Source organism: Heterocephalus glaber, unplaced genomic scaffold, assembly GCF_053883595.1.
Source record: "Heterocephalus glaber isolate CG9 unplaced genomic scaffold, H.glaber_assembly_v1.0 deba00001479, whole genome shotgun sequence".
NCBI classification, from domain to species: Eukaryota; Metazoa; Chordata; class Mammalia; order Rodentia; family Bathyergidae; genus Heterocephalus; species Heterocephalus glaber.
The window spans coordinates 6,377,830-6,402,219 of record NW_028258316.1 but is presented as its reverse complement, the minus strand read 5'-3'; the positions used below and the strand labels follow the sequence as shown (position 1 = coordinate 6,402,219).

General features: G+C 46.5%; 1 protein-coding gene across 12 annotated transcripts in view; it reads left to right on the top strand.

Moving 5' to 3' along the window:
* Positions 1-7,063: 7,063 nt before the first annotated feature.
* Sptan1 (spectrin alpha, non-erythrocytic 1) overlaps positions 7,064-24,390 on the top strand; it is a 57,366-nt gene continuing 40,039 nt past the window's right edge. For 7 of the 12 annotated variants that reach the window (XM_087183085.1, XM_087183079.1, XM_087183084.1 and 4 more), the window contains exons 1-5: positions 7,095-7,203; positions 9,760-9,810; positions 18,077-18,316; positions 20,080-20,205; positions 24,188-24,328. In XM_087183085.1, coding sequence (XP_087039211.1) covers positions 9,778-9,810; positions 18,077-18,316; positions 20,080-20,205; positions 24,188-24,328 — 540 coding nt within the window. In that variant the 5' untranslated portion in view covers positions 7,095-7,203; positions 9,760-9,777. Of the gene's footprint in view, positions 7,204-9,759; positions 9,811-18,076; positions 18,317-20,079; positions 20,206-24,187; positions 24,329-24,390 lie in introns of all 12 variants that reach the window. The other 5 variants (XM_087183082.1, XM_087183081.1, XM_087183076.1 and 2 more) reach the window with 2 other exon arrangements.

Sequence of the window (24,390 nt, the reverse complement as noted above, 5' to 3'; positions counted from 1 at the left end):
ACTATATAGTGAGACCCTGTCTCATATAAGTACATAAGGGCTGGAAATATAGGTCAGTGGCAAAGCACTTGCCTAGCACGTACTTGGCCCTGGGTTCAATCCCCAGTATGAAACATACACAAAAAGTCTTAAACCAGCTGGGAGTCAGGCCTTGCACCTGTAATTGCAGTACTCAGGAGGCTGAGACAGGAAGATCACAAGTTTAAGGACACCCTGGCCAACATAGTGAGGCTGTGTCAAAAACCAAAAAAGGCCAATGGGGTTGGAGGGGTGGGCAGGTACAGCACCAGCACTCCTTCCCCAGAGGAAAGTAAAGCAGGTAAAGCAGGGGAGAGATCAGGATCAGTAATTGTTGAAGCTGGCAATGGGCACACGGAAACAACCAGTGGGGTTTGCAGAGACGGTAGCAGGAGACTGACTGGAGGGTCAGCCATGCGTTTACCACCTGCTGACCCACAGGCAAGGCTGCGTTCCACTTGGATTCCGAAGCCCAGGTAACCAGACAGCTGATGGCTCCCCGGACTGGAGAAAGATGGGGATTCCAGCCCCAGCCAGCAGGCAGCAAGCAGCAGGGGAGCAGTTCCTCCTTCTGGCTTTTTGTTCCTTATCAGATTGGTGACACCCACTCCCATGAGGGGGCGCAGTTTACTGAATCCACAGATTTAAATGCTAACCTCATCCAGAAACATCTTCATAGACATCCAGAAAGAATGTGCAATTGGGGCACCCCGAGCCCCAGTCAAATTGACACTTAAAATTAACCATCACTGGGTGTGGTGGTGCACGCCTTTAATGCCAGCACCCAGGAGGCTGAGGCAGGAGGATCACTGCTTGTTCAATGCCAGCCTGGGCTACACAGTGAGTTCAACACCAGCCTAAACTATATAGCAAGACCCTATCTCAAAAATAAATAAAACGTAACTGATGGTTAATTCATTACATTGTCTTATTTACTATATCTTTGAAATCTTCCATAATCAATTTAGGGATGGGGTAGGGGTATAGCTCAGTGGTAGAGTACTTGTCTGGCATGTGTGAGGCCCTGGGTTTGATTCCAGCACAAGACAAAACAAAACAAAAAAACTTAGAGATTAAAGAAAAATTTTTTCTAGCAATACTTTTTGGTGCCTTAACCATGCACACTTTTTTAACATGTGTTTTGTTTTGTGGTTTTTTTTGGTACCGGGGATCAAACTCGGGTCCTTGCACTAGCAAGGCAGGCGGCAGAACCACTGAGCTAAATTGCCGGCCCCATGTGTTTTGTTTTTTGAGACAAGGTCTTGCTATGCAGTTTAGGCTGGTCTTGAACTCACCTTGTAGCCCAGGCTGGCTTTGAACTCTTGGAGATCCTCCTGCCTCAGCCTCCTGAGTGCTGGAATTAGGTATATGCCACCACACCTGGTTGTAACTGTGCTACTTTGAGTTATTAATCTCAAGTTTTCACTGTTTACCAAGGCTTCTGTTGGGCCCAGTGTTTTGGGAATACATACTTTAAGGTGCATGCGTGCCTGCGTGCTTGTGTGTGTGTGTACATACCAGGGATGGAACCCAGGGCCTTGCACATGTTAGGCAAGCACTTTACCTGAGCTACATCCCCAGACCTGAATTCCATCTCTGAAGTGCTTTTCTTTTCTTGGAGGTTAGAGTGGTCAAGAAGGTATATTAGAAATGTGTGAGCCTGATACTTAAAATTATCCTGAGTCTTTAAAAAAAGAAAAAGGCTCAAAAATCCCTTTATCTCGAACACCCATTGTGAACATCCTCTCAGCAATCTCTATATATATGTCCACAGACTGATAAATATAACCCTGACGTAAATGGTCTCAGTACCCTTGTTCTGTAACCTACTAATAGTCACTCAGATCTCAGATATTCTTTCTAGTCAATCTGAGCTGTATCACTCATCTAGTCTGTTTGGTTTATAAACCATAAAGTAGAACAGGGAATGTGGCTCAGTGGCAGAATGCTTCCCTAGCATGCTTGAGGGCCTGGTTTCAAAACCCAGTACTGCCAAAAAAAAAGAAAGAAAAGAAACCAAACAACAGCAACAATAAAGTTGAGGTGCTGGGCTGGGGATTTAGCTCAGTGGTTCCAGCGCCTGCCTCATAAGCGCAAGGTCCCGAGTTCGATCCCCAGTATCAAAAAACAAAACATAAAGTCGAGGTGCTGTGGTACATGCATGTGATTTCCGCACCAAGAGATGCTGAGGCAGGAGGAAAACACTTTCAAGTCTCACCCAGGCAACTTAGATTCTGTCTTAAAATAATAAAAGAGGACTGGTGAAGGGTGGAGTGGTAGAGCAGCCCTGCTTTTGATCCTATCCCCAGTGCTGAAAACAAAACATAATTAAGTCAGTAACTAGATTGCTTCTAGGTTTTTGAGTTTTTATTTTTATTTATTTATTTATTTATTTTGGTACCAGGAATCAAACTTGGGTCCTTGGACTTGCATGGCAGGTGCCGGAGCCACTGAGCTAAATCCCCAGCCCCCATTCTTTGTTTTTTGAGACAGGATCTCACTATGTTGCCCAGCCTGGCGTTGAACCCCTGGGCTCAAGTGCTCCCCAGCCTCAGACTCCAGGGTAGCTGGGATGGTAGGACTGCGCCCCATGCTGGCTGTGCTCAGCTTCTAACATGCTTTCTCAGGCCAGGCAAGCACTGCACCCAGCCCCTAACATGCAGAGCTATACATCTTGTCCTGCCTCCTAGAGCAAAGCCCCACATGCATCTGGGTATGGGCGCATGGCCACTCCTCAGGCTTGAGGCAGGGGGATCACTGTGAGTTTGAGGCCAGCCTCAGCTACATAGCAAGACCCTGTCTCCAAAAAACAAAACAAAGCAAAGGAAAGTTGGAACCAGACTGTACACTCTAGAATGTCTGTTGCAGTAGTTTCAGCTATTCAGTAGTTTGAAGTGTGGGAAGATACTAAAGTTTTTTGGGTTTTGTTTTGGTTTTTTTGGTGCCGGGGATCGAACTCGGGTCCTTGCAGTTGCGCAGCAGGCGGCGAAACCACTGAGCTAAATCCCCGGCCCTTATATGTTTGGCTTCTTCTTTTTTTTTTTTTTTTTTTGGTACCAGGGATCGAACTTGGGTCCTTGCGCTTGCGGAGCAGGTAGCGGAACCACTGAGCTACATCCCCAGCCGGAAGATACTAAAGTTTTGGGGAAAGGTTTGACATGGTTTGTAAAAGTAATTCTAACCATGTGTTTAAGGTGAGTAGGAGGGCTGGGGAGTGATCCAGCCAAACAGGCCGGCAGTCTCCCAAGGGCACGAAGGTGAAACAGCTGGAGCTGGGTTAGGGTTATGAGAGGAGGTAGAGGAGCTCCTCTTTGCTTTCACCCTGAGGTCCTTTTAATCAAGGCGGGCAGAAGATGCCATGCTCCCAGCAGCCATCGGGTCTCTACTCAAATGTCGTTTTTCTTTTTCTTTTTTCAAGACAGTCTCACTATGTAGTTCAGGCTGGCCTTGAACTCACTACGTAGCCCAAGCTGGCCCTGAATTTGTGATGATCCTCCTGCCTCAGCCTCCCGAGTGCTGGGGTTACAAGCATGTGCTACCATTCCTGGCCAAAAGCCTCATTTTAAAATTCAGCTTGGCTGGGGATTTAGCTCAGGGGTTCCGCCACCTGCCTCACAAGCGCAAGGTCCTGAGTTCGATCCCTGGTATCAAAAATAAATAAATAAATAAGTAAAATTTAGCTTCTTGACTCTTGTGCTTGTGCCTTCAACACTTTCACAGTGTGTTCTGCCCCTTAACAAGGAAGGCACGCCAATCTTGTCCCAGACTCATTACCCATTCACACACCCACTGAGGGCCCTGCTGACATGTCTCATTTTAGACAATCCCATAAGAACCTTTGGTCTCACAGCAGGAGGGCCTCACAGGCAGCCTGGACACATAGCTCGTGCAGATTTTGATGCTTTCCTGCCCTTCTTGGTATAAAGGCAAACAATTTTGATACCAGGGCCTCCCAATAGCCTGCTTCTGTTAGAGGCTGTATCAGAAGAAAGCCATTTGGAGTGACCTCATGCCAGCTCAAAGAGCTATTCCTGAGAACTTTCTGCTCCTGCAACTCCTTGGATGGCAGCCAATTATAGATGGAATCAAGTTTAACCTTTTTATATTTATTTATTTATTGGTTTTTTGAGACAGGGTCCTGCCATGCAGTTCGGGTTGGCCTTGAACTCATGATGATCTTCCTGCCGCAGCCTCCCCCCCGACCCCCGTGTAGGGATCACAGCCGTGTGTCACCACGCCAGGCAAAGTTTAACCATTTTTAAGCATACAGTTCTGTGCGTTAAGTACATTCACAAAGTTGTACAACCATAACTCCCACCCATCTCCAGAATTTCCTTATCCCAGTTGGAAACTGGACCTATGAAACAATAATTTCCCATTCCTCCCTCCTCTTAACCCTGGAAACTACTGTTCTGCTTCATTGCTGTGATTCTGATGATCGCAAGGACCTCACCTAAGTGGAACTGTATTGATCTTTCTGTAGCTGGCTTGTTTCCCTTTATACAATGTCCTCTGGGTTCATCCAGGCACTGTGTTCAGACGATCTGCTCTTGCTTGGCGGCTCTGACACTGCAGAATGTCATCTGCAGTGAGGTACAGTCCCCTCACCAGCAATGACTCTTCCCAGTCAGCTCCTTTACAGGGAGGGAAAATGCCACAAGTGCCCACTTTTGAACTTTGCAAAGAATGTGAGTGAGGGGCCCTCTCCCAGAGAAAGCAGGCAAGTGATATTCCCTGGTTGGTCTCCTGAACTTTAGGAGATACCTGGACCACCTAGACACATACTTGAGTTTGAAGTACGTATCAAGGCTTCCAGGGACTGCTGCAACTAGAAGCAGCAGCTTAGAATTAGCTGGACCCATTGCCTGGCGGAGGGCAGGCGACTGTGTACTGCTCTCGACTGCTCCCTGAGCTACCACACTGTCCTGTGCTTTTTTGGGTTTTTTTCCCCTAAATTTCTCTTAGAAAACAAAGAAGGCCATTATCTATTTTATCTTCTCCTGGTCCTCACACCTACTAGAGTTTTAGGCATTTCCCGAAATTGGTGGGAGGGAAGGAGACTGACAGTGAAACAAGCAAAGAATGGCTTTTCAAATGTCTCCTTTCCAGTTCCAAATACAGAACTGGGTGGGTGAGTGGGAGGCGGAGAGAGCTGGGGCTTCAGTTTCTTGGCCATGGCTCAGATCACAGAAAGGATCAACAAATAAGATTTTCATTTCTGATTCAAAACAGACCCCTCTCTTAGGCCACGGTGACTGAAATGAAAAACCCACAGCCCTGAGACCCATTCTTTGCTGAAGCCAAAGGTCTAGGAAATTTTGGAGACCTAGGATTGTGTGAGCCATTTTGTACCCAGGGCTGAAAATCTGATTAACAATTTCGCTGCTACTGGCTGGAAAAAAGGACACTGACGCCATCAGCTGTTTCCAGAAACAGCACAGCCCAGGGAGGAGCCACCACCCGGCCCTGTTTTCTCTGCATAGAAGGTTGCAGAAAATGCCTCTCAGCGCCTACGTTTTTCCTCTACATTCTCTGTAAACTGCTCGAGGTGTGGCCCCTTCTTTTCTTTCTCTCCACTCCAATGGAGAGGTAATAGGGGAATGTTTCCTATCTTGGCTACAGCCAGGGCAGCTTAGAAATCAGGTCGCAGATCCCAGGCCCCAGGAGAAGAAGCCAAACTGTAGAGGACCCGGAAGCCCAGGGCTGGCCCTGGGCCCAAGTACTGGTGCAATGCCTAGTGCCTTTATACTTATTTAAAGAGGAGGGCTGCTTGGTAACCAGCAGACTGAAGCCTCGGGAGCCAGCGCTCCCACTCTGCCTGAGTGCACAGGAATGAGCTGGGTGTTACTCCCAATGGCTGCGGCCCAGCTGTCGCCCAAATGGGGGTAGGGAAAGGGTTTGCTAACGAGGGGGCCCTCTGGTTACAGGGTTTAGAGGCAGGGCCCTGGGCTGCTAGAGCTGTAAGGAACAGAAATTGCAGGAATCTTGGTTTTCTCTTCTCCAGCACCCACCCACATCACAATGCCTCCCTTTCCTACTGGAAGGTAGTAACTGCATGGATTCAAATCCTAGCCTTTGATTGCTGGCCACCTAACCCCAAGCAAGAGACCTGGCTTCTATGTGAGCGTGTTCATTCGTAAAATGGGGAAATCATGTCTACCTGGTAAAATGATTGCAAAGGGGCAACACACTCGAAATGCTTGGCATGGTGCCTGGCACACACGCAAAGTCCAATTAATTGTGGGAAAAGGAACCTTCAGAAATTGTCTATGAAATATGACTAATGTGTCCCATCCCACTGGCGACCAGTGAGAAACCTTCTGCTGTCAGAATGAGAAATTATTAATTCTCCAAATTCTGTAACGGCAAATTTATGCCCCAAATTAGTCGCTTTTATTTTTTCTGATCCAGATTTGACCTTTTTTTTCTGACCACCTCCTCAAACTGCGAGCCCCAAATCATCTTAGTTTTCAGGACCCCAGCCGTGCTGGCTAACCCAAGTCCCCAACGCCACGAGCCTCCTCCAGGGAAGGTGGGCAGGAAGAGCAGGCTTTGGGTGATCTCAGCCCTAGAGACTGGGCGTTTTTCCGGCCCGGACGCGCAGCATCCCCAGGCGGACTGCAGCAAGGGCCCCTGCCCCGCCCTCTGCCGCAGTCCTGGAAGGGCTGGCGAGGGCGGAGGGGTGCGGTGCAGATTCTGCTGGGCGGGAGGGGAAGGGCGGGATTGGAGGGCCCAAATTGCAGGGAGGGAGGTGCACCGCCAGGGCGGAGGGCGCGACGCCAGGGCGGAGGGCGCGACTCCACTGCACCATCCCCTCCCGCCCCTTGCGCGCGCCCTATTTCCTTCTACCCCCCCCCCCAGCACCGCCGCTTCGGCTGCTTCCGGGACCGCTCGGCCCTTTCCGTCGGACCGTCCCTCGGCGAGCCCGCGGAAGCTCCGCCCCCTCCTCTCCGCCAGCGCGCTCCCTCGCCTCGCGCCTCGCCCTGACGCTTTCCCCCACGGTCGCGCCCGCCAGCCACGGGAGCGCGCAGGACCGCCTATAAAAGAGGCGGGGCGGGCGCGTCGTCGTCAAAACTCGCTGTGGAGCAAACGGCGCGGGGCGGAGGCTGCGGAGTCGCGTCGGACCTTCACCCCCTCAGCACTCCTCAATCCGACGCACCCACGGCCTTCGCCGTCCAGGAGCCGGTGAGGGGGGCGGCGGGTGAAGGGGGCAGCAGGCGAGCTCGGGGTGGGAGCCGGGTAGACCCCAGGTGGGGCGTGGCCGGCCCGCGGACAGGTGAGCCGCGCGGGCCTTGCTGCTCCTGCGACCGGTCCATTTCTCAGCCACCGCCGCCTTTGTGTCGCGTGGGCTGCTGGCCCGGGCCCAGGTGCCGGCGCTGGTTTGTCGCCGCCGGGGGGAGGGGACGAGGCCATGGTCTCTCGCTGCCCGCCACCCCCGGCCGACCGGCCACGGCCCCGCCCTGCCCCATCCGGCCGCGGCAGGTGGGGTGTTCCCGTCCGGATCCTGCTGTCCCAGCTCCGCTGAGCGCTCCCCGGCCACCGCGTCCCTACAGTCCCTGCCTCGGTGGGGAGGAAGCGCCAGTGCTTGGAGTCCAGCGCTCCTTGACCTTAATTTCATCCTAGATGGCGACCCTTGGCCCTCTCTTAACTGCAGAAGGGTCTGGGATCGGAGTCTCCTTTCCTTTCTTTGTAATAAACATTTCTTTCTTCCCGAGTTGTGACCTGCTTGGAAAAATAGGTAGACGCAGCGCTTGCTTCTTGTGAGACACAAATCAAATAACCTAATACAGTGCTTTGTGTGTCTGTGTGAGTGTGTGTGTGTGTGTGTGTGTGTGAGAGAGAGAGACAGACAGACAGACAGACAGACTGGGTCTTGGAGGTCGAGGGCTGTATATTATTTGTTCAAAATTCTACGGCCATGCCAGTATGGAATGATAGAGCAGTCTTTTGTTTGAAAACTGTCCCTGCGAATTTGATTAGACGCTTCCCAAAGACAGTTGTTTTTTAAAAGTCTCAGGTACTGGGATAAAATATATTTTAAATAAGGGGCTTGTTTAAATTAAGAGTTAAATATGTTTTAAATGAAAGGCATGAATCGATTTTTGAACTGCTACAGTACGTACCTTATCAGATAGATCTCTTTTATCTAATCCTAAAATATCTAGGTCCTTTGTTCTGTCTTCATGATGGTATTTTAAAGAAACTTACCATCATGGCTGTCTGGGGAGAAAAGAGACCACATGAAGTATTTTCGTAATTGTTGAGAAATTGCGTCGTCATAGCAATTGGACTTAAGTAAGCCAATGTATCAAAGATGGTAGGATGGGGGTGTCCTGCAGCCAAGGAACAGCAAATCTTAAGAATAGCAGCTGGAACACTCAGCTGCATAAAGCCTGGAGCCAAGGTTCCCACTCCTCAAAGTCCCCACTCTTCAAAGTCGTCATTTATTTTCCCTTTCATTGCAGCTAATGTCTTAGATTGTGAAAGGTCAAATTCAAGGCGAAGTTTAAAAAATGTGCTATGAGGGAAAAATGTGCTGCAGTAAAGGCTCTGCAGGAAATTAACAATAAGCCGTTTTTAGTAACTGGGCCAGTAATTACTCCAAGGGACCCTCAAAGTGTGTTAACTGTTACCCAGGGACCTAGGTGGCCGGAATGGAAAAGAGGATTTGCCCTGTACTGGACAAGGGTGAAGCAATTCTTATGGTAGAATATTAGCTTGGTAATTTACTTGCTGATGTTTTTGGTTTTGGCAGTCTTATTTGTAGTAATCTAATAATTGGAGAAATCTGATATGTCACAGGCTCCAGTGTAAACCTTTTAAGCAATTTGATGATGAGATTTAGGTGGGAAAACTGTCTTAAGTACATCTTTCGGATCCCTGGGTTGGAATTCTCTTTTGCCTTCCTTGTCTTCATCCCAAAGGGTGGGGCCACACTGCAGATCTTGAGAGGTCAGTCTCAGAAATAGCCCCCACCTCCTGTCACTGTTGACAGAGGACAGAGGATCTGAGGGCAGCCTGCCTTGGTGACCAGTCCTCAGTGGGCCATGGGAAAACTCCGCTAGTTAGCACTGCTAGTTATGGCCTGGGTCCGCTGTGGCTCTGCAGCGGAAGAATGCACCACCCTGCTGGCAGATGCTAACTCCAGGAATGCAGAGGACCGCATAGCTGATCACTTGGGGCCAGTGGACTGAAGCAGCTGTGCAGTGAACCGTCATCTCCCTTCCACCTCTTTTGCATATTCCTCTTTACTAGTTCTGAGCAGAAAGTATATTTTGTAAAGAAAGTGCACCAGCAAACTAGGCCCAAGTAGGAGCTTCCTTCGTGACTCAAGTTCTTTCTCGTTCTGTTGATTTCATGAAGACATACTATCTTTTCACTGAATGAGAGAAGATTTAGGAATCAGGTAGCCCTGGGATTCTTAAGTTTTTAGAGTGTAATGCAGGGATGGTTATTCAGTTTTCAGAGTATATTTAGTGTTGCTTGGCTAAGGCAGCACATTTGGATGCTAGTAACTGTCAAGCTTGGGAAGCTTGGTTCTCTTTCCACATTGAAAATCCCCAGGGGGGGATTTAGGTGCTGTATGAACGGCCTGTCAAAGAGAAAACACTGGGAACCAGCAGTTTTGATTTTCACCTGTGATTCATATATTTTTACAGATCTCTTTTCTTCATTTTGAAATAATTCTGTTCCCTTTGCCCTTAGACGCTTGTTATCTTGCTCTCCCCCCTCCCTCTTTAGACTCCACATTCCTCCATCATGTTGTCATCGTTTCGTAAACGCAGAGTCCAGGTATTTGTCCAGCATGCAGATAATGTGTTGCTTTTTTGGTTTTGCCTGGCTTGCAGTGAAGACACGTTTGTGTCAGAAAAGTTGAATGATCCAAAGAGGGGGGGAAACCCTGCCTGCATGACCTTTCTGTTAAACAGATTGGTTAGAGGTTGTTTGGGGTTTTGGTGTTCCATGCCTAAAAGCCTATTTAAAATTCCCAAAGCGGGCCGGGGATTTAGCTCAGTGGTTCTGCTGCCTGCCTCGAAAGTGCAAGGTCCTGAGTTCGATCCCCGGTACCAAAAAATAAAAAAAATAAAAAATAAAAATTCCCAAAGCTTCTTGTTTTTCTCCTTTCCTCTCCTTCTCTTTAAGGCATGAATATATTAATTTCTTACAGCCATCCTGGTGTTTGCATGTAGTGTTTGCTGATTTTTCCTTGATGGCTGCTTGGTTCTTTAGAACCAAGGACTAAAGAGATTATCCTAGATATTTGGATAGATTATAATCAGAAAACATGTAATATAAGTAGTGTTTCTAAAATTTGACAGATACTATAAACTTGAGTTTGTTTCCTCTTTGGTTGATTTATTTCTTCTGTCACAGTCCCTGTAATGAAATGGAGCTTATGTTTTTATTTTTCCCTAAGCTCTGTATATTTATTTATAGTTTTTGAGTGTTTACTAAAATTGGACCTTTTTCCCCAAAAATGCTTAAAATGATTATTTTGATATCCAAAAATGAGAAATAAAAACTTTGGAAAATTTCTAGTGATTATAGGTGATAAATCCAAAACAGGCCCTTTTATAAGTCAGACTAATTATTTAAATGAGATTTATTAAAATGGGCCACATTATAACCTTTTCCTGTTTTGAATCTTAGTAACAGTATGTTGCACTTAAATGCCTTTCATCTGAATTTTTCAGGTTAAAAGGTAAGTAGCAGCAAGATAGTGTTTGGGAAGCATTCAGAAGTAAGTTTTCTCAGTGTTACTCTGCATTTCTGGATTTTGATGCAATGCAGTATGAATCTTTTGCTTTCTTAAAGCTAAGTCCTGCTTACCTTTGCAGAATTGCACTACCAAGTTGAGATGAATTAATCATCTTGAAGGCTGACAAACACGGATCCACAATCCTGAATGGAATGTGGTTTATGTAAAAATATTTGTTGTTTTTATTCATGGTGCTGGAAGTCTTTATGTATTATGTACCTCTCTGCTTCCCATCTAAAATCTGCAGCTGGGCCGGGGATTTAGTTCAGTGGTGCCAAGCCTGCCTTGCAAGTGCAAGGTCCTGAGTTCGATCCCTGGTACCCCACCCCACCCCAAATCTGCAGCTAAGCTGGTTTTGAGTTAATTCGTTTGACCTGAGAATCCACTGTTAAACACAGTTGTATGAGTACTAACCAATTCCTTGGTAGTGTGTTCACGGTGGGGAGGAGAAAAGGGGGAGCCCTTCCACACCCATGGACATACATAGTTCTCTTGCTTTGCAAGTCTAAAGTTTGGTAATAGGCTGGCTTTCTAAGCCATATCAAAAAAGTATTGTCAGTTTTGCACATTTGGGCTCTGAGTAGTTTTTATGAATTTTTCCATAGAGCCAAATGATCCCTTTATCCTATTAGTGTCTAATAAAATCCTTTTTTTTTTCCCTCAAAACATTGTAGTTCTGCCTGAAAATTGGCATTCATTTGGTAGTAGTCCAAATGCCTCTTAACATCCAGCACCTTCATTTTGCTAAAAGAATGGCAATCCCAATGCTCTGTAATAGAGACTCCTTTCTTTAGTATTTATTTATTGTGCTGGGGTTTGAACTGAGGTGCTCTACCACTGAGCTACCTCCGCACCAGCGTTTTTTTCCCTTCGAGACAGTGGCTGGAATCACAAGTGTGCACGCACTACTGTGCCTGATTTAGAAACTCTCATGTCTGCTGTTTCTTCTCTTTTGAGATTCCTCAGAGAAACGTGGTTGCTGGATTCTTCCACTCTCTAAGATGTGTGTGAAGGTGTCCTGAACCACTCACTGTGGGTGGGTGTCATGTTCGCAGAGCCCAGATTATTTGACCTTTGGTTTGAAAATGTTTGCATCTGCAGTCTGTCCTGTTGCTCAGCACAGTGTGGTTCCCACCCAGTGCCTCTACCTGCTCCCCACGTAGATATAGTCCCTCCCTGTACGTGGCATGTAGCTTCCGTAGATTGGGTAAAGGCATTTTGAAATTCCCTGTGTGCCGAGAACTCCTCACACAGTGGTCTCTTGGCCCTCATCAGGAAGATAAAGACAGTCCTATCTAACCTCCTTTGTAGGAATTGGTTTCAGTTGATGTGTGGAAGTTTGTATTGGATATGAGGAACCTCTCTCAGGCATGTTATATCTTTGGATTGAATTAGAAATTTCTAGTTAAACTTCATATCTTTAGAACGTGCTCTTCCTTCCCAGAGATATGGCAGCGGTGTAAGAATGCTGACAAGTCCTTTTTATTTATGACAATAGGGGACATACTTGTAATTCCTGCTTCATCCCAGAGATCAACCCACATCACTCACTGAATGCTGCAGTGAACATTTGCTGCGTTGCAGCATTTATAAATAGCCTGCATCTTCAGTCTTCTTTAATATTTGCAAAAATAGGAGCTTTTCCTTAAATGAAACACTGTACTTAGACATATACACAATGTACTTAGCACTTCGCTCCCCCTCCCTGTCTCTGTGTACAGGGATTTGATTGGCAGAATCAGAGCTGGTGGGCTGCTTTGAGATAAGCAGCTAATGACTGCACTCCTAGGAAGTCTCTGTTGCCGTTTAACGAGAGGAGTGGACAGATAGGCTGGTCAGGTGGAGATTGTTTAATGGCACATTTCCCAGATTTCCACTCCTCATGGGGTGTTAATCTCACAAGTCCAGGAAGGGCCTGGAACATTCTCTGTGGGGTGGGCCTTATCAGACCACTGCATATTGCCAGGGCAAGGGCAGGGTTCTGTAGCCTGCAGCCTTAGTCGTGGAAGGAATCTGGCACACACAGGCAGGTTTGAGAAATTCCACTAACCCTCTGACATAGTTTTGGCTGAGGGTCTTTGGATGGTGACATGTTTGAAAAATGAAACATTTCCCATGTTTAGTGTAGTCTATGGAAATGACCCTTTTAGGAGCAAAAGGAAACTGGGACTCTTGTAGATAAACTAGAGCCAGCTCTCTGTCGCATTAAGAAGGGGAACCTCTCATTAACCCATAATCTTTCTATTGTCCCCTGTAAAAATCTGAATGCGACTGCAGTGTGAGCATATGGGTGACTTTCAGATGTCCGGCTCCCAGAGACAGCCAGTTGTGACTTGGCAAAGTTCCCACCCACTGACATCAGCTGATCCACTGCAGGAAAGAAAAGTCCATTATTGCCTGACCAAAGCACTTGGTATAGAATTGACTTGTTCTACTTCACTGGGGTGACAAAGAGGGCCTTTTAGGTTGGTTAACTTCAGCAGGGCCCCACCCTGGATTGGTAGGGGTAGATGGGCCAGCTGGGCCCACAGGAGACTTGCTCCGGTGGTACCTGGCAGCCTGGTGATGGAGATTATTTTTTCCTTCATAAAGAACTGCTTCCAAGTAAGATTTCTTTTGTGATTTTCAAAGCAGCAAAAGGCTTTTTTTAGAAATGCAGTGAATCAGTGATAGGAGACAGGTCAAATACCATACACTTTAACCCTGAAGACTTCAGATGTCTTTCAGGTACTTCTGTACAGTGTCGTTATTCTGATGAGAAAATTTTGTAAGCAAGCAAATTAGATACTTGATTTCCTGATGTTTTTCCATCTTAACTAATTTCCTGGCGGTGAGAACAACGGAAATGTATAAATAATTGTAACCCTCATTTTTGTTTTTGTTTTTTTTGGTATCGGGGATCGAGCTTGGGTCCTTGAGCTTGTGGGGCAGGTGGCAGAACCACTGAGCTAAATCCCTGGCCCACCCTTGTTGATTTTTTTCAGTGCTTAATACATCCTCGCCCTATTTCCCTCCACGTGAGAATGGAAAAATAAGAGAGTGAATAAATAGCCACCAATAAGGAGTACGTTGGCTCTAGTCATGTTAAAATCCCCTGGTTCTTGTATGCTCAATCTAGGAGCCAGAGGATCCTGGATCACCCTGCTCTCGGCAACTTGCTTACTAGATTACCTGAGTCTCCTGACTACTTAATTATAGAGCAATGCCTGGGTGAGGTGGCATGTGCCTCTAGTCCTGAGGCAGGAGGTTGCTTTACCCCAGGATTTCAAGGACAGCCTGGGCAATAGGGCAAGAAGTCATCTCCTTAAAAAAAAAAGAAAAAACAATAAAAGTAATAGTAGTTTCTGTATTTCCAAGTTCACAATGTAGTTGACTCTTTTAATACGAGTCAGGTCCTGAGTTCTGCGTTCTGAAAGTAAGATGTAGTCTTTAAAAAATATTTTTTAGCCAGGCAGGCATGGTGGCTCACACCTGTAATCCCAGCACTCAGGAGGCTGAGGCAGGAGGATTGCTGAGAGTTTGAGGCTAGCCTGAACTACATAGCGAGACCCTGTACCAGGGATTGAACTTGTGATGCAGTGACTTCACAGAGGCCAAGGAATTCACCGGAGACCTTGAAAGACTTGTGTGACACTAAGTGGTAGAGTTGGCAGCAAGGAAGGAGCACTGTGCTCCTGCCATAGGGACATTTGGAGCTGCGCAGTTGACCTTGCCAAGGTGAGCTGTGGCTGGTGGAGACCCCTGCAAGGTGAACCCGGGAGGCCTATGGGCCTGTGGAAAGCACACTGGCAATAGTAGGAACGAGGCTGGACTGTCAGTAGTAATTAAGGATTGCTACAGAGACTGTGCTCAGCAGACTTAGTTTCTTAAGGTCATCTGTTTTTGCCTTTGAGGACTTGGGATGTTTTGTTGTTGTTGGTTTTTGTTTTTTTTGTTTTTTTTGCTGTACTTGGGATTGAACTCAGGGCCTTCTCACTGAACTACATCTAGCCCTTTTATTTTTATTTTGAGACAGGGTCTAGCTAAGTTGGCTAGGCTGGGCTTGGACTTGTGATCCTCCTGCCTCCACCTCCCAGAGTGCCAGGATTGTAAGTGTGTGCCACTATCCCCAGCTTCAAGGTGTTTTAAAAACCTTAAAGCTTTAGGTTGCAGGTGTAGCTCAGTGGTAGAACTCTTGCCTAATATGCAGTTCGATTGCCAGCCCTGCACAAAAACCCCAAGAAAACAAGTATCTTCTCTACTGAGGATACAAAGCCCTGCCTTCCCAACTTTGTTTCCCAAGGTCCTGCCCTGTGCTGGTGAGGAGAGCAGCTGCTTTCTAGGGGACATGCCAGGCAGCCAGTCCAAGACTGGTCATCCAGACTGATTCATGTCAGTGACAGTTCGTCCCATAGCCTCACTCATCATGTTCTGTTTGCCATTCCTGTCTCCAGTCTCGCATTTACCTGGGTAGATGGCACTTTTCCCATATGGGAAGGGAAAGCTTCATTCCGGGGCCCTCTCCCCAGCTCTTCCACATGAACACCCAGGATAGCCTCAGTCATTCATTCAACAAGCATTTCTTAATGACCTCTCTGTCGGGCACAGATTAGGTTGTCCAGGCTAAGCATACAGTGGGGAATATGTGCAAGTGGTTTGCCGGTCTGCAGGAAGTGTGCTTGCATCTGAAAAGAAGACGAGGGGACATTGAGTACAGTTTAGTAAGAACACAGGGTCCTGCCGTTTACTCATGTTGGCTGGGTGTTGAGGTGTAAATAGTTACCAAGGCAGAGAGGAGCTGGCCCATTCTAGGCCAAAAAACAATCATGTGAAAATGGCTTGGAATTCATGGAGTCTTGTAATTCACAGAAGAAAGATTGCTGTGTGTCAAGAGGGTGAAGCGTGGGTGAGATGGTACCGGGCAGGTGTGTTGGGCCAAGTGGGGGAAGGTCCTGCTTAAAGAGGCAAATTCTGGGGCTGGGGATTTAGCTCAGTGGTTTTGCCACCTGCTGTGTAAGCACAAGGACCCGAGTTTAATCCCCGGTACCAAAAAAAAAAAAAGGCAAATTCTTCCTCTGTTAGAAGGGAGCTGGAAAGGTTTGGGAGTGATGGGACAAAGAATATTTCTGTTCATGGTTAAAATAAATCAGTCTATGTGGAAAACAGTTATACAACAGAAGACCTTGTGGCTATGTGGAGTGTGATTTTGGAGGCATGACAAGAAGGCCGTGTCGCCCCATGGCCCTTTGCAGGGAAGGGGTCTCTTCACACAGAGGTCGCCCTCAGATGATGAGGTGACATAGACCTCACATGCTGTGACCTTCAGGCAGGGTGCAGGCAGCAGTTCAGCGACCCCAGCCCCGCTTCTCAGCCTGCTCATGCTCTTCAGTAGCTGGGGCAGGCAGTGGGGTCCTGGGATGAGCTCCCGTGTCTCTCGGTATCACTATTTCTGTATCTCTCTTGTACATTATGGAGCAGTATCTGGAAGAGACCATTACACTCACTGGGTAGCCCCTTTCTAGGCTGTAACCTGCAAGGGATGGTAAACCCCTGCCATTGTCAGACACAGCAGGAAACCGAGGTACAAACTGGAAAGTGGATTGTGCGCATATTGCTGACGAATTTAGAAGCTTTTTTTCATTAATCTATTTACCTTTGTGGTCCTTAATTCCTGATAAGATCAAATAGTCTGCAGTGCTACAGAAACGGTCAAGTTCTCTTTTTGATATTAAATTTGGCAAAACTGCACAGAAAACCAATGGTATAAAGCTGGGGCAGGTTGAGTGCTACAGGAGAGCACCCCATCCAGTCAGCCTGCATTTGCAGTGAAGTGAAATTGATGCTGGCCCTACGCATCCTCTTTGCTTTCCAAAATAACAGGTAGACATTAAGTGGGGAAAATGTTTCTCATACACCCCATCCAAGGTGTACTTTGATTTGGTTTCTTTCTTTGTTTCTTTTTTTTTTTGGTATCGGGGATCAAACTCGGGACCTGGCACTTGCAAGGCAGGTGGCAGAACCACTGAGCTAAATCCCCAGCCCCCCCCTTTAAAAATTTTTATTAATCCGTATTTGCCATACATAACAATTACCTTCATCATTGGAACATGCACATAACACATCTCAGCTCTTTTACCAGGTTTTCTTTTCATTATGCACATTCAGATAAAACTAAGCCTATACTTTCTGTCCCTTTCCCTGACTATGTGATAGTCTGAAGATTTGTATGGTTGATGTTTTGGAGTAACAGAGATCAGATGCTTTGGATAAACTCTGTTTCTTCTTTTATTTATTTATTTTTTGGTACCGGGGATCGAACTTGGGACCTTGGGATTGTGAGGCAGGCGCTGGAACCACTGAGCTAAATCCCCGGCCCAAATTCTGTTTCTTATTGATGCTAAGGACTCAAGTTACTTTATAGTCAGTACTTTCCTTGAATATTAGGCCGACATCTGGAAAAATAGCAAACCTGATTTTTTTTTTTTTTTCTTGAGACAGGATCTTGCCATGTAGTTCATGCCTTGAACTCTTTTTGTGTAGCCCAGGCTGACAACCCTCCTGCCTCAGCCTCCCAAGTGCTTACAGGCAACAAACCTGATTTAAATAAGAGTAAATTCATTCTAATCTCCTGCCCCATGAAATGCAAAGACCAGAGGAAAAGACTTTTGAATGAGCTTATCAGTAATTCTCTGAATACCAATATTGATGTTTCCTTTGAATTCTTGCCTCACAGTTTTTTTTTGGTACCAGGATCGAACTCAGGTTCTTCCCCTTGCGAGGCGGGCGAGGGAACCACTAACTAAATCCCCAGCCCTCTCCTTTGAAGTCTTAAGCCCTTATGAAATTGACAGTTTCCACACATCTTTTCCATTTTGTTATTTCATTGCCATGTTGACTGGGCCTCCTCTGTGGACCCCAGGAGGTAGGAAGGTGTTTTGTGGAGTGAATAGTTGTTTTGTTTTTTTCCTTCTGGTCCTGGGGATTGAACCCAAGGCCTTTGTGCTAAGCTACATCTTCAGCCTGTTTTTATTTATTTGAGAAAGGGTCTTGCTAAGTTGCCCAGGGTGGGCTCAAATACGTGGTCCTCCTGCCTCAGGCTCTCAGAGTTCTGGGGTTACAGCTATGTGCCATCATGCCCAGCTCTGAACAGCTATTTTTAAATAGAGGGTTTGGTTGTTTGATCCTTAGGAGGGGCCGCCTTCTGGGTTCATTTGTCTGCTACGGGATCTGATGCTTCTCTCTTGCCTTCAGAGAGCCTTATTCCACAGAGTCTGTCTTGGTGTCCTGGTATACTTATCTCAGGGCATTCTGTCTTTTCAGAAAATGGACCCAAGCGGGGTCAAGGTGCTGGAAACAGCAGAGGACATCCAGGAGAGGAGGCAGCAGGTCCTGGACCGGTACCATCGCTTCAAGGAGCTCTCAACCTTGCGGCGTCAGAAGCTGGAAGATTCCTATCGATTCCAGTTTTTCCAAAGAGATGCTGAGGAGCTTGAGAAATGGATTCAGGAAAAACTTCAAATTGCATCCGATGAGAATTACAAAGACCCAACCAACTTGCAGGTGTGTCTGATCTCCCCAAGATTACTACCAGAACTCAAGAGCCCAAGTGTCATTGCCCAGAAAGTTAGGCAGCAATCAGGCAGCAGGAGAACACAGATCAGGGCCCGGGATTTAGCTCAGTGGCACCTCGCCTGCCTTGCAAGCTCAAGGTCGAGTTTGATCCCTGGTACCAGGAAAAAAGAAAAAAGAGAGAACACAGATCCGACGCAAGGTGGCACCAGCTCACTGTCCTGAAGCTCCTCGTGCATTAGGAAGGGTGAATGAATGTGGGGCCTTGGAAACATTAACTTTTCTTTTCTGGATGCTTTTTTTGTTTTTGTTTTGAGACAGGGTCTCACTGTGTAATTCAGGCTGGTCCTGAACTCACTATGTAGTTCAGGCTGGCTTTGAACTCGTGGCGATCCTCCTGCCTCAGCCTCCCAAGTGGTGAGATTGCAGGCATGCCCCACCATGCCCAGCTTCTCTGGAAGCTTTAAATTGATGGTTCTTAAACAGTTGTCTTGAAACCACTGGTAACCCAAACATTATTCAGGAAAAATCTGAGTTCTACTCTTGGACTGTGAATTTTTGAGAAAGGGATGCCACCAGTCTTGTTGGCAAAAATTCATAGTCATGAATCCCTGCAAGACTTGTTGGGAAGTCTTATTAAAAGCGAAACGTGGGCCGGGGATTTAGCTCAGTGGTTTCCCCACCTGCTGTGCAAGTGCAAGGACCCAAGTTCAGTCCCCGGTACCAAAAAAAAAAGCGCAAAACGTAGCCTGAATTGTATAACATTTAAATTATAATAATTTTATAATTATTTAATTTACAAATTTAGGAGAAAGCCTTTTTTTTTTCATTGAAATTTTCTTTTGCTGGTGCTAGGGATCCAACCCAGACCCTTGTGCATGTTCAGCAAGAACTCTGCCACTGAACTATATCCCTATTCTTCTCGTTGATTTTGATTTGTGTTTGTTTTGAGGCAGGGTCTTGCCATGTAGTTCAGGCTGGCCTTGAACTCACTGTGTAGGCCAGGCTAGCCTGAACTCATGGTAATCTTCCTGCTTCAGCCTTCCCAGTGCTGGGATTACAGGTGTGCGCCCCTACACCTGACTATTTTGGTGAAAGAGTTTTTAAGAATATTATTTTGGTAGCAAGTGGAACAGTAGTTGGGCCTGAGGTAGTTTCTGTACTACACCCACATAGTGTAAGATGAGAGAACTGTGAGTGTTGGTTAAGGTGCAATGCAGGCCCCTTCCCAGCTCAGTTTTTTTTTCTGGTAGCAGGAATCGAACTCAGGACCTTCCTCTTGTGAGGCAGGTGAGGTGCCACTGAGCTAAATTCCCGGTCCCTTAGTTCAGTTTTTTTTTGTTTGTTTGTTTGTTTTTGGTTTTTTTGGTTTTTTTTTTCCTTAGTTCAGTTCTTGATGACAGGAGGTATTGAGAAGCAAAATGTAGGTAGGAGCAGGGCGTGACTTCTGTAGCAAACAGAACAGTGTCAGGTTGTGAGTATGGGTGAGAGTAGATAATGTGTGCTGAGATGACTGACATTCGGGTTCTGTAGCCACGTAAGGCCTCATTTCCTGTCAACAGTAAAAGTAGGATATTCTGTAGCATCTTCCATCTGAAAGGGTAGGAGGCCACATGGGTCCAGCTTTCAGAAGGCCAGGAGAGATGAGTCTGAGCCCTGGAGAGTGGATGACATGCTGAGTGGGGCCTCCCTGACAAGAGGGGTGGGACTGAAGAGGGGAGGAATGATGGGCTCACTTCATGGTCCCCCACCAGGGAAAGCTTCAGAAGCACCAGGCCTTTGAAGCTGAAGTGCAGGCCAATTCTGGAGCCATCGTCAAGCTGGATGAAACTGGAAACTTGATGATCTCTGAAGGCCATTTTGCATCGGAAACCATCCGGGTGAGTGTGGTTCCTGCCTGGCATGGAAGGCCTTGCCAGGGAGGAGGGAAGGAGTGTGGAGCCAGGCTTGCATGTCAGTTTGGGTTCCCAGAAGGATAGGATTTTCCAGCTTTTTAGAGGGTCTGTAGTCACCTCAAGGAGTTGCCCACATCCTGCCTTTGAAATCGAATTCACCATGAATGTAAATCAGTGTTGGCTTACTCAATGGGGAATGAACGTGCTTCTGGTAGAACATACTGGAGTGTTACTACACATTAAAGAGTGTGTGAATGAACTCTTAGCAGATGGTAATTGGACAGGGGAGCATATGAAGGAAACCAGTGAATGTGGGGGTTAAGTTACAAAGATAAAGAGGGACAGCCAGCACTCCTAGAGAAGGTTCTCTGTTGGAGGCATTGCCGTCTACATCTTGGTGCTTTGCCCTGGGTGAGGTTGCCAGGTGTAGACTGCAGCCAGGAGAAATCTAGCTATGAGGAATGACTTGTGGCACTTGTTGGTCTATGATGTGGTGATGTGGCTGACTTTAAGGTAGGTGGCCTAAAACTTTTAGGGCTGGCTTGTTTTGGAGTCAGGATAATAATGATTGTTCTCTGCCTTGTTTCATATTTCTAATACCAGAGGATGAAGGGAAAACCCTTCCTTATGATGAGCGTGCACCCTGAGTTTCTTAGGAGTGGACAGCTCCTACCTGTCTTTGATGTCTTCATACCTACCTGTGTGTCTTGTTTGGTTCCATGTCCCCAAAGCCATGTTCCATGGAGGACCCAGCTTTTTCTAGGCCTTTCCCTGTCAAGCAGTCCCAAAGACTTAGATGAAAGCTGCGTTCTTCAGCCTCAGCTAGAAATGTTGCATCCTCCTCGATTCCCTGCTGACCATCTTGAAGGTTTCATGCTCTCAAGATCCAGGCTAGTGGTTTTCAGCAATAAATATTTGCTGGCTTACGTTTGTTCTGCTGTATTCTGCAGTTGTATTGAAGACTTGTAATTAGCTTTGAGCTTATGATTAATAATCATTAACTATTACTAGTAATAACTGTAAGTAGGAAATAAAAATGAGTTCCAAATACATGACCTACTGCTTAATTATATTGAACCATTTGGGTGATATAATGCATGCAATTAAATACAAATACTTATCTCCCCATTTTCCCACTGCTTTGTATACAGTCTTACAGTAAGTGAAATCAGCCTGCTTATTACTTTCCTGATAGAGGGAATGGGGCTGATTGGTAGTCACCTAACCAGATCACAGGTGGGAGCATGAGGAATAGACCAAATGTTCCAATGATGAATCTGACTTTGTTCATGTCTGTTAGTACCCCTCTGTCCTGTTTAGAGATCTTGTTAAAGCAACATTAAAAATATTGTTAACTACTGTTTATTGAGCAGCTATTAGTAGCTATTAATGGACAAGCACTTTGCTAATTCTGTAGAATGATTTTTTTTTTTTTTTTTGGTACTGGGGATTGAACTTGGGTTCTTGATGCTTGCAAGGCAGGCGGCGGAACCACTGAGCTAAATCCCCGGCCCACCTTTGCTAATTCTGATTCTCATAATAAATTCGCAAGGTGGCCAATATGGAAGGGTAGAAACTAAGGCTCAGAATTTTGAGTGACCTGCCCACAGTCCCACATCTATTAGATGACACAGCTAGAATTTCAGCCTGGACCTTCTGCCAGTAACAACTTATTGTCCCCCTCCACTTGTATTTTATTCCTTCCTTCTTCAATGACTGCCACCAGTGTCTCTGAAAGCTTTGTCTGCTGGCTCCATCCCTGTTGAGAAATCCACCTGAGTGAGCTGGGCTTTCTTCTCCATCCTGTGCTCTGGGTCCTTCTGAAATGCACCTGCTCCCTGCCCACTCACGCTGTCCAACAGGAGGAGGCCTGTAAAGCTGGACTCTAACCGACAGAATTAACGAGATTAGATAGACAGGCATGGGAAACTAGCTCCTGTACCAGAACAGGCCGCGCCTGAGTGTTGAGTGTGTGAGGTTGCAGCTTGTGAGGCTGACAGCAGATCTGAGCGGTTTCTCCCTGGTCCTCCTACGTCTTGATGTGAGCACGGAGCCCTGGCTTGCACCCAGTTCCCATGGTGATCCCACCTTGGCAGTTTGTCCCTAGTTCCGCAGCTCCATGTGGCAGGCAGCCGTAGCGTGCAGGAAGATGGGTGGGCTGGAGGCTATGTCTGTCCTCTGTAACCTGTGTGTCACTGGTTTAGACTTTCACACCATACCGGACGGCATGGCGCCCCATAGTCACCGCCACCCACATTGGGTCCCACATCCGAGTAGGTGGAGTATTGGCGTGCTGCTGTTTGCCGTGGAGTGGAATGCTGTCACTTCTGTCTGTGGGGCCACCCATGCCCACAGGCAGAAGTGACTTGTGTGAGTGCCCGTCTCCCTGCTGCTTTCTCTCTGAAACATCCATCCCTGTTTTGAAGAGACTCCACCCACGCTGACTGTCCCCTGGCTTTCAGGTTTTTTTTGCTGGGAGTGGCACTTAGTGACGGGTGGATCCCAGATTCCATCTCATTTCTGCTCTGTTTGAGCCTTTCTGTTTGGTTTCCCTCTGCCTTTCCTGTGAAACTCCCCGTGTCTTGGGTGGGGGTAACCACGGCCTACGCACAGCCCTGAGGCTGCAGTGCTCCTCAGGTCCCTGCTTCTTAGTCCTCACTGGGCCTGTGGTATGAGCACCCAAAGATGCTGAGGTAAAGTTTGAAATAAGCCTCACTTTTGTTTTTTGTACCAGGGATGGAACTCAGGACCTTGCGCTTGCCAGTCAGGTGCGGTGCCACTGAGCTACATTCCCCAGCCCAAGCCTCACTTTTGAGATGTTGTGTTTGACCACTGTCTTTTCACAGATGCTCCCAATCTTTGCCAGAAATCGTTTTAATAGCTGATGACATTATAGGACCCCGCCTCCTCTCCTTGTAGCCTAAGATTTTCCTGTTGTCTTCGTAATCTTTCTGTGTATGATAGCTAAGACCTCTTGCTTTGTTTTGTTTTGCTTTTGTCCTCTCGCCTCCAGTAATTCAAAGTACAACCTTCAGTCCGTCATTTTTGCTCAGTTTCCACATTAATTCTGTTTTGTTTTTTTGTTTTGTTTTGAGACAGAGTCTCACTCTGGCTGGCCTTGGACTCACTGTGTAGCCCAGACTAGCCTCAAACTTGCTGGTGATTCTCCTACATCAGTCTCCTGAGTCACATTAACTCTTCATCTTTCCTCCCCCACTAATCTCCTGACCTGGGAATCCCACCTTAATAATTATTAATACTTTAATAATTAATAATATTGATTATATAAGATGCAGGCAATAATTATAATTGAATAATTTCCTTGAAGTAAGCTAGAAAAACATACCTATGAAAGGTCCATTATTTCATAACTTTTAAGACTAAGCAAAGCCCTCTGATGCATGTACTCTTTTTTACTCTCAGTTAAAGTAAGATTTCCTCTCAGGTTAGGGATTATCTTTTTTTTTTTTTTGGTACTGGGGATCAAACTTGGGACCTTTTTTTTATATATATATATTTTTTATTTTTATTATTTTTTCCCCATTAACTTTATTGGTACATTTTAGCTATAAAATACAGTTACATTCATCATTGGGATCTTGTACTATTACATGAGTCTCTTGGTTCTTATTTTTTTTCCCCTTCCTATGCCCTCCCTTCACCCCCTCCACCCTTCCCTATTTGCAAAGACCTTGTTTCCATTTTTTTCCTCTTCTCATATTTTTTCCTTTCCCTTTTTTCCCTTCCCCTACCCCTCCCAATTCCCCTGCTCTTTTAGACCTTTTCTTCCTGTTACACAATATCCAAACTTGGGACCTTACACCTGCAAGGCAGGCAGCAGAACCACTGAGCTAAATCCCTGGCCCAGGATTATCTTTTTAAAAGAGCTTTATTCAGAGCCCAAGAGGTTGGCCGGATCCCACAGAGCCAGTTGTAAGGCAGTTGAGAGTGATTTTTTGCCCTCCAGACTCGTTTGATGGAGCTGCACCGCCAGTGGGAATTGCTTCTGGAAAAGATGAGGGAGAAGGGAATCAAACTGCTGCAAGCCCAGAAGTTGGTGCAGTATCTTCGGGAGTGTGAGGACGTGATGGACTGGATCAACGACAAGGTGTGTGTCCAGCTGGGTGGGATGCAGAGAGGCAGGGTGGGCCTGCTGTCTCAGCTGCTCTC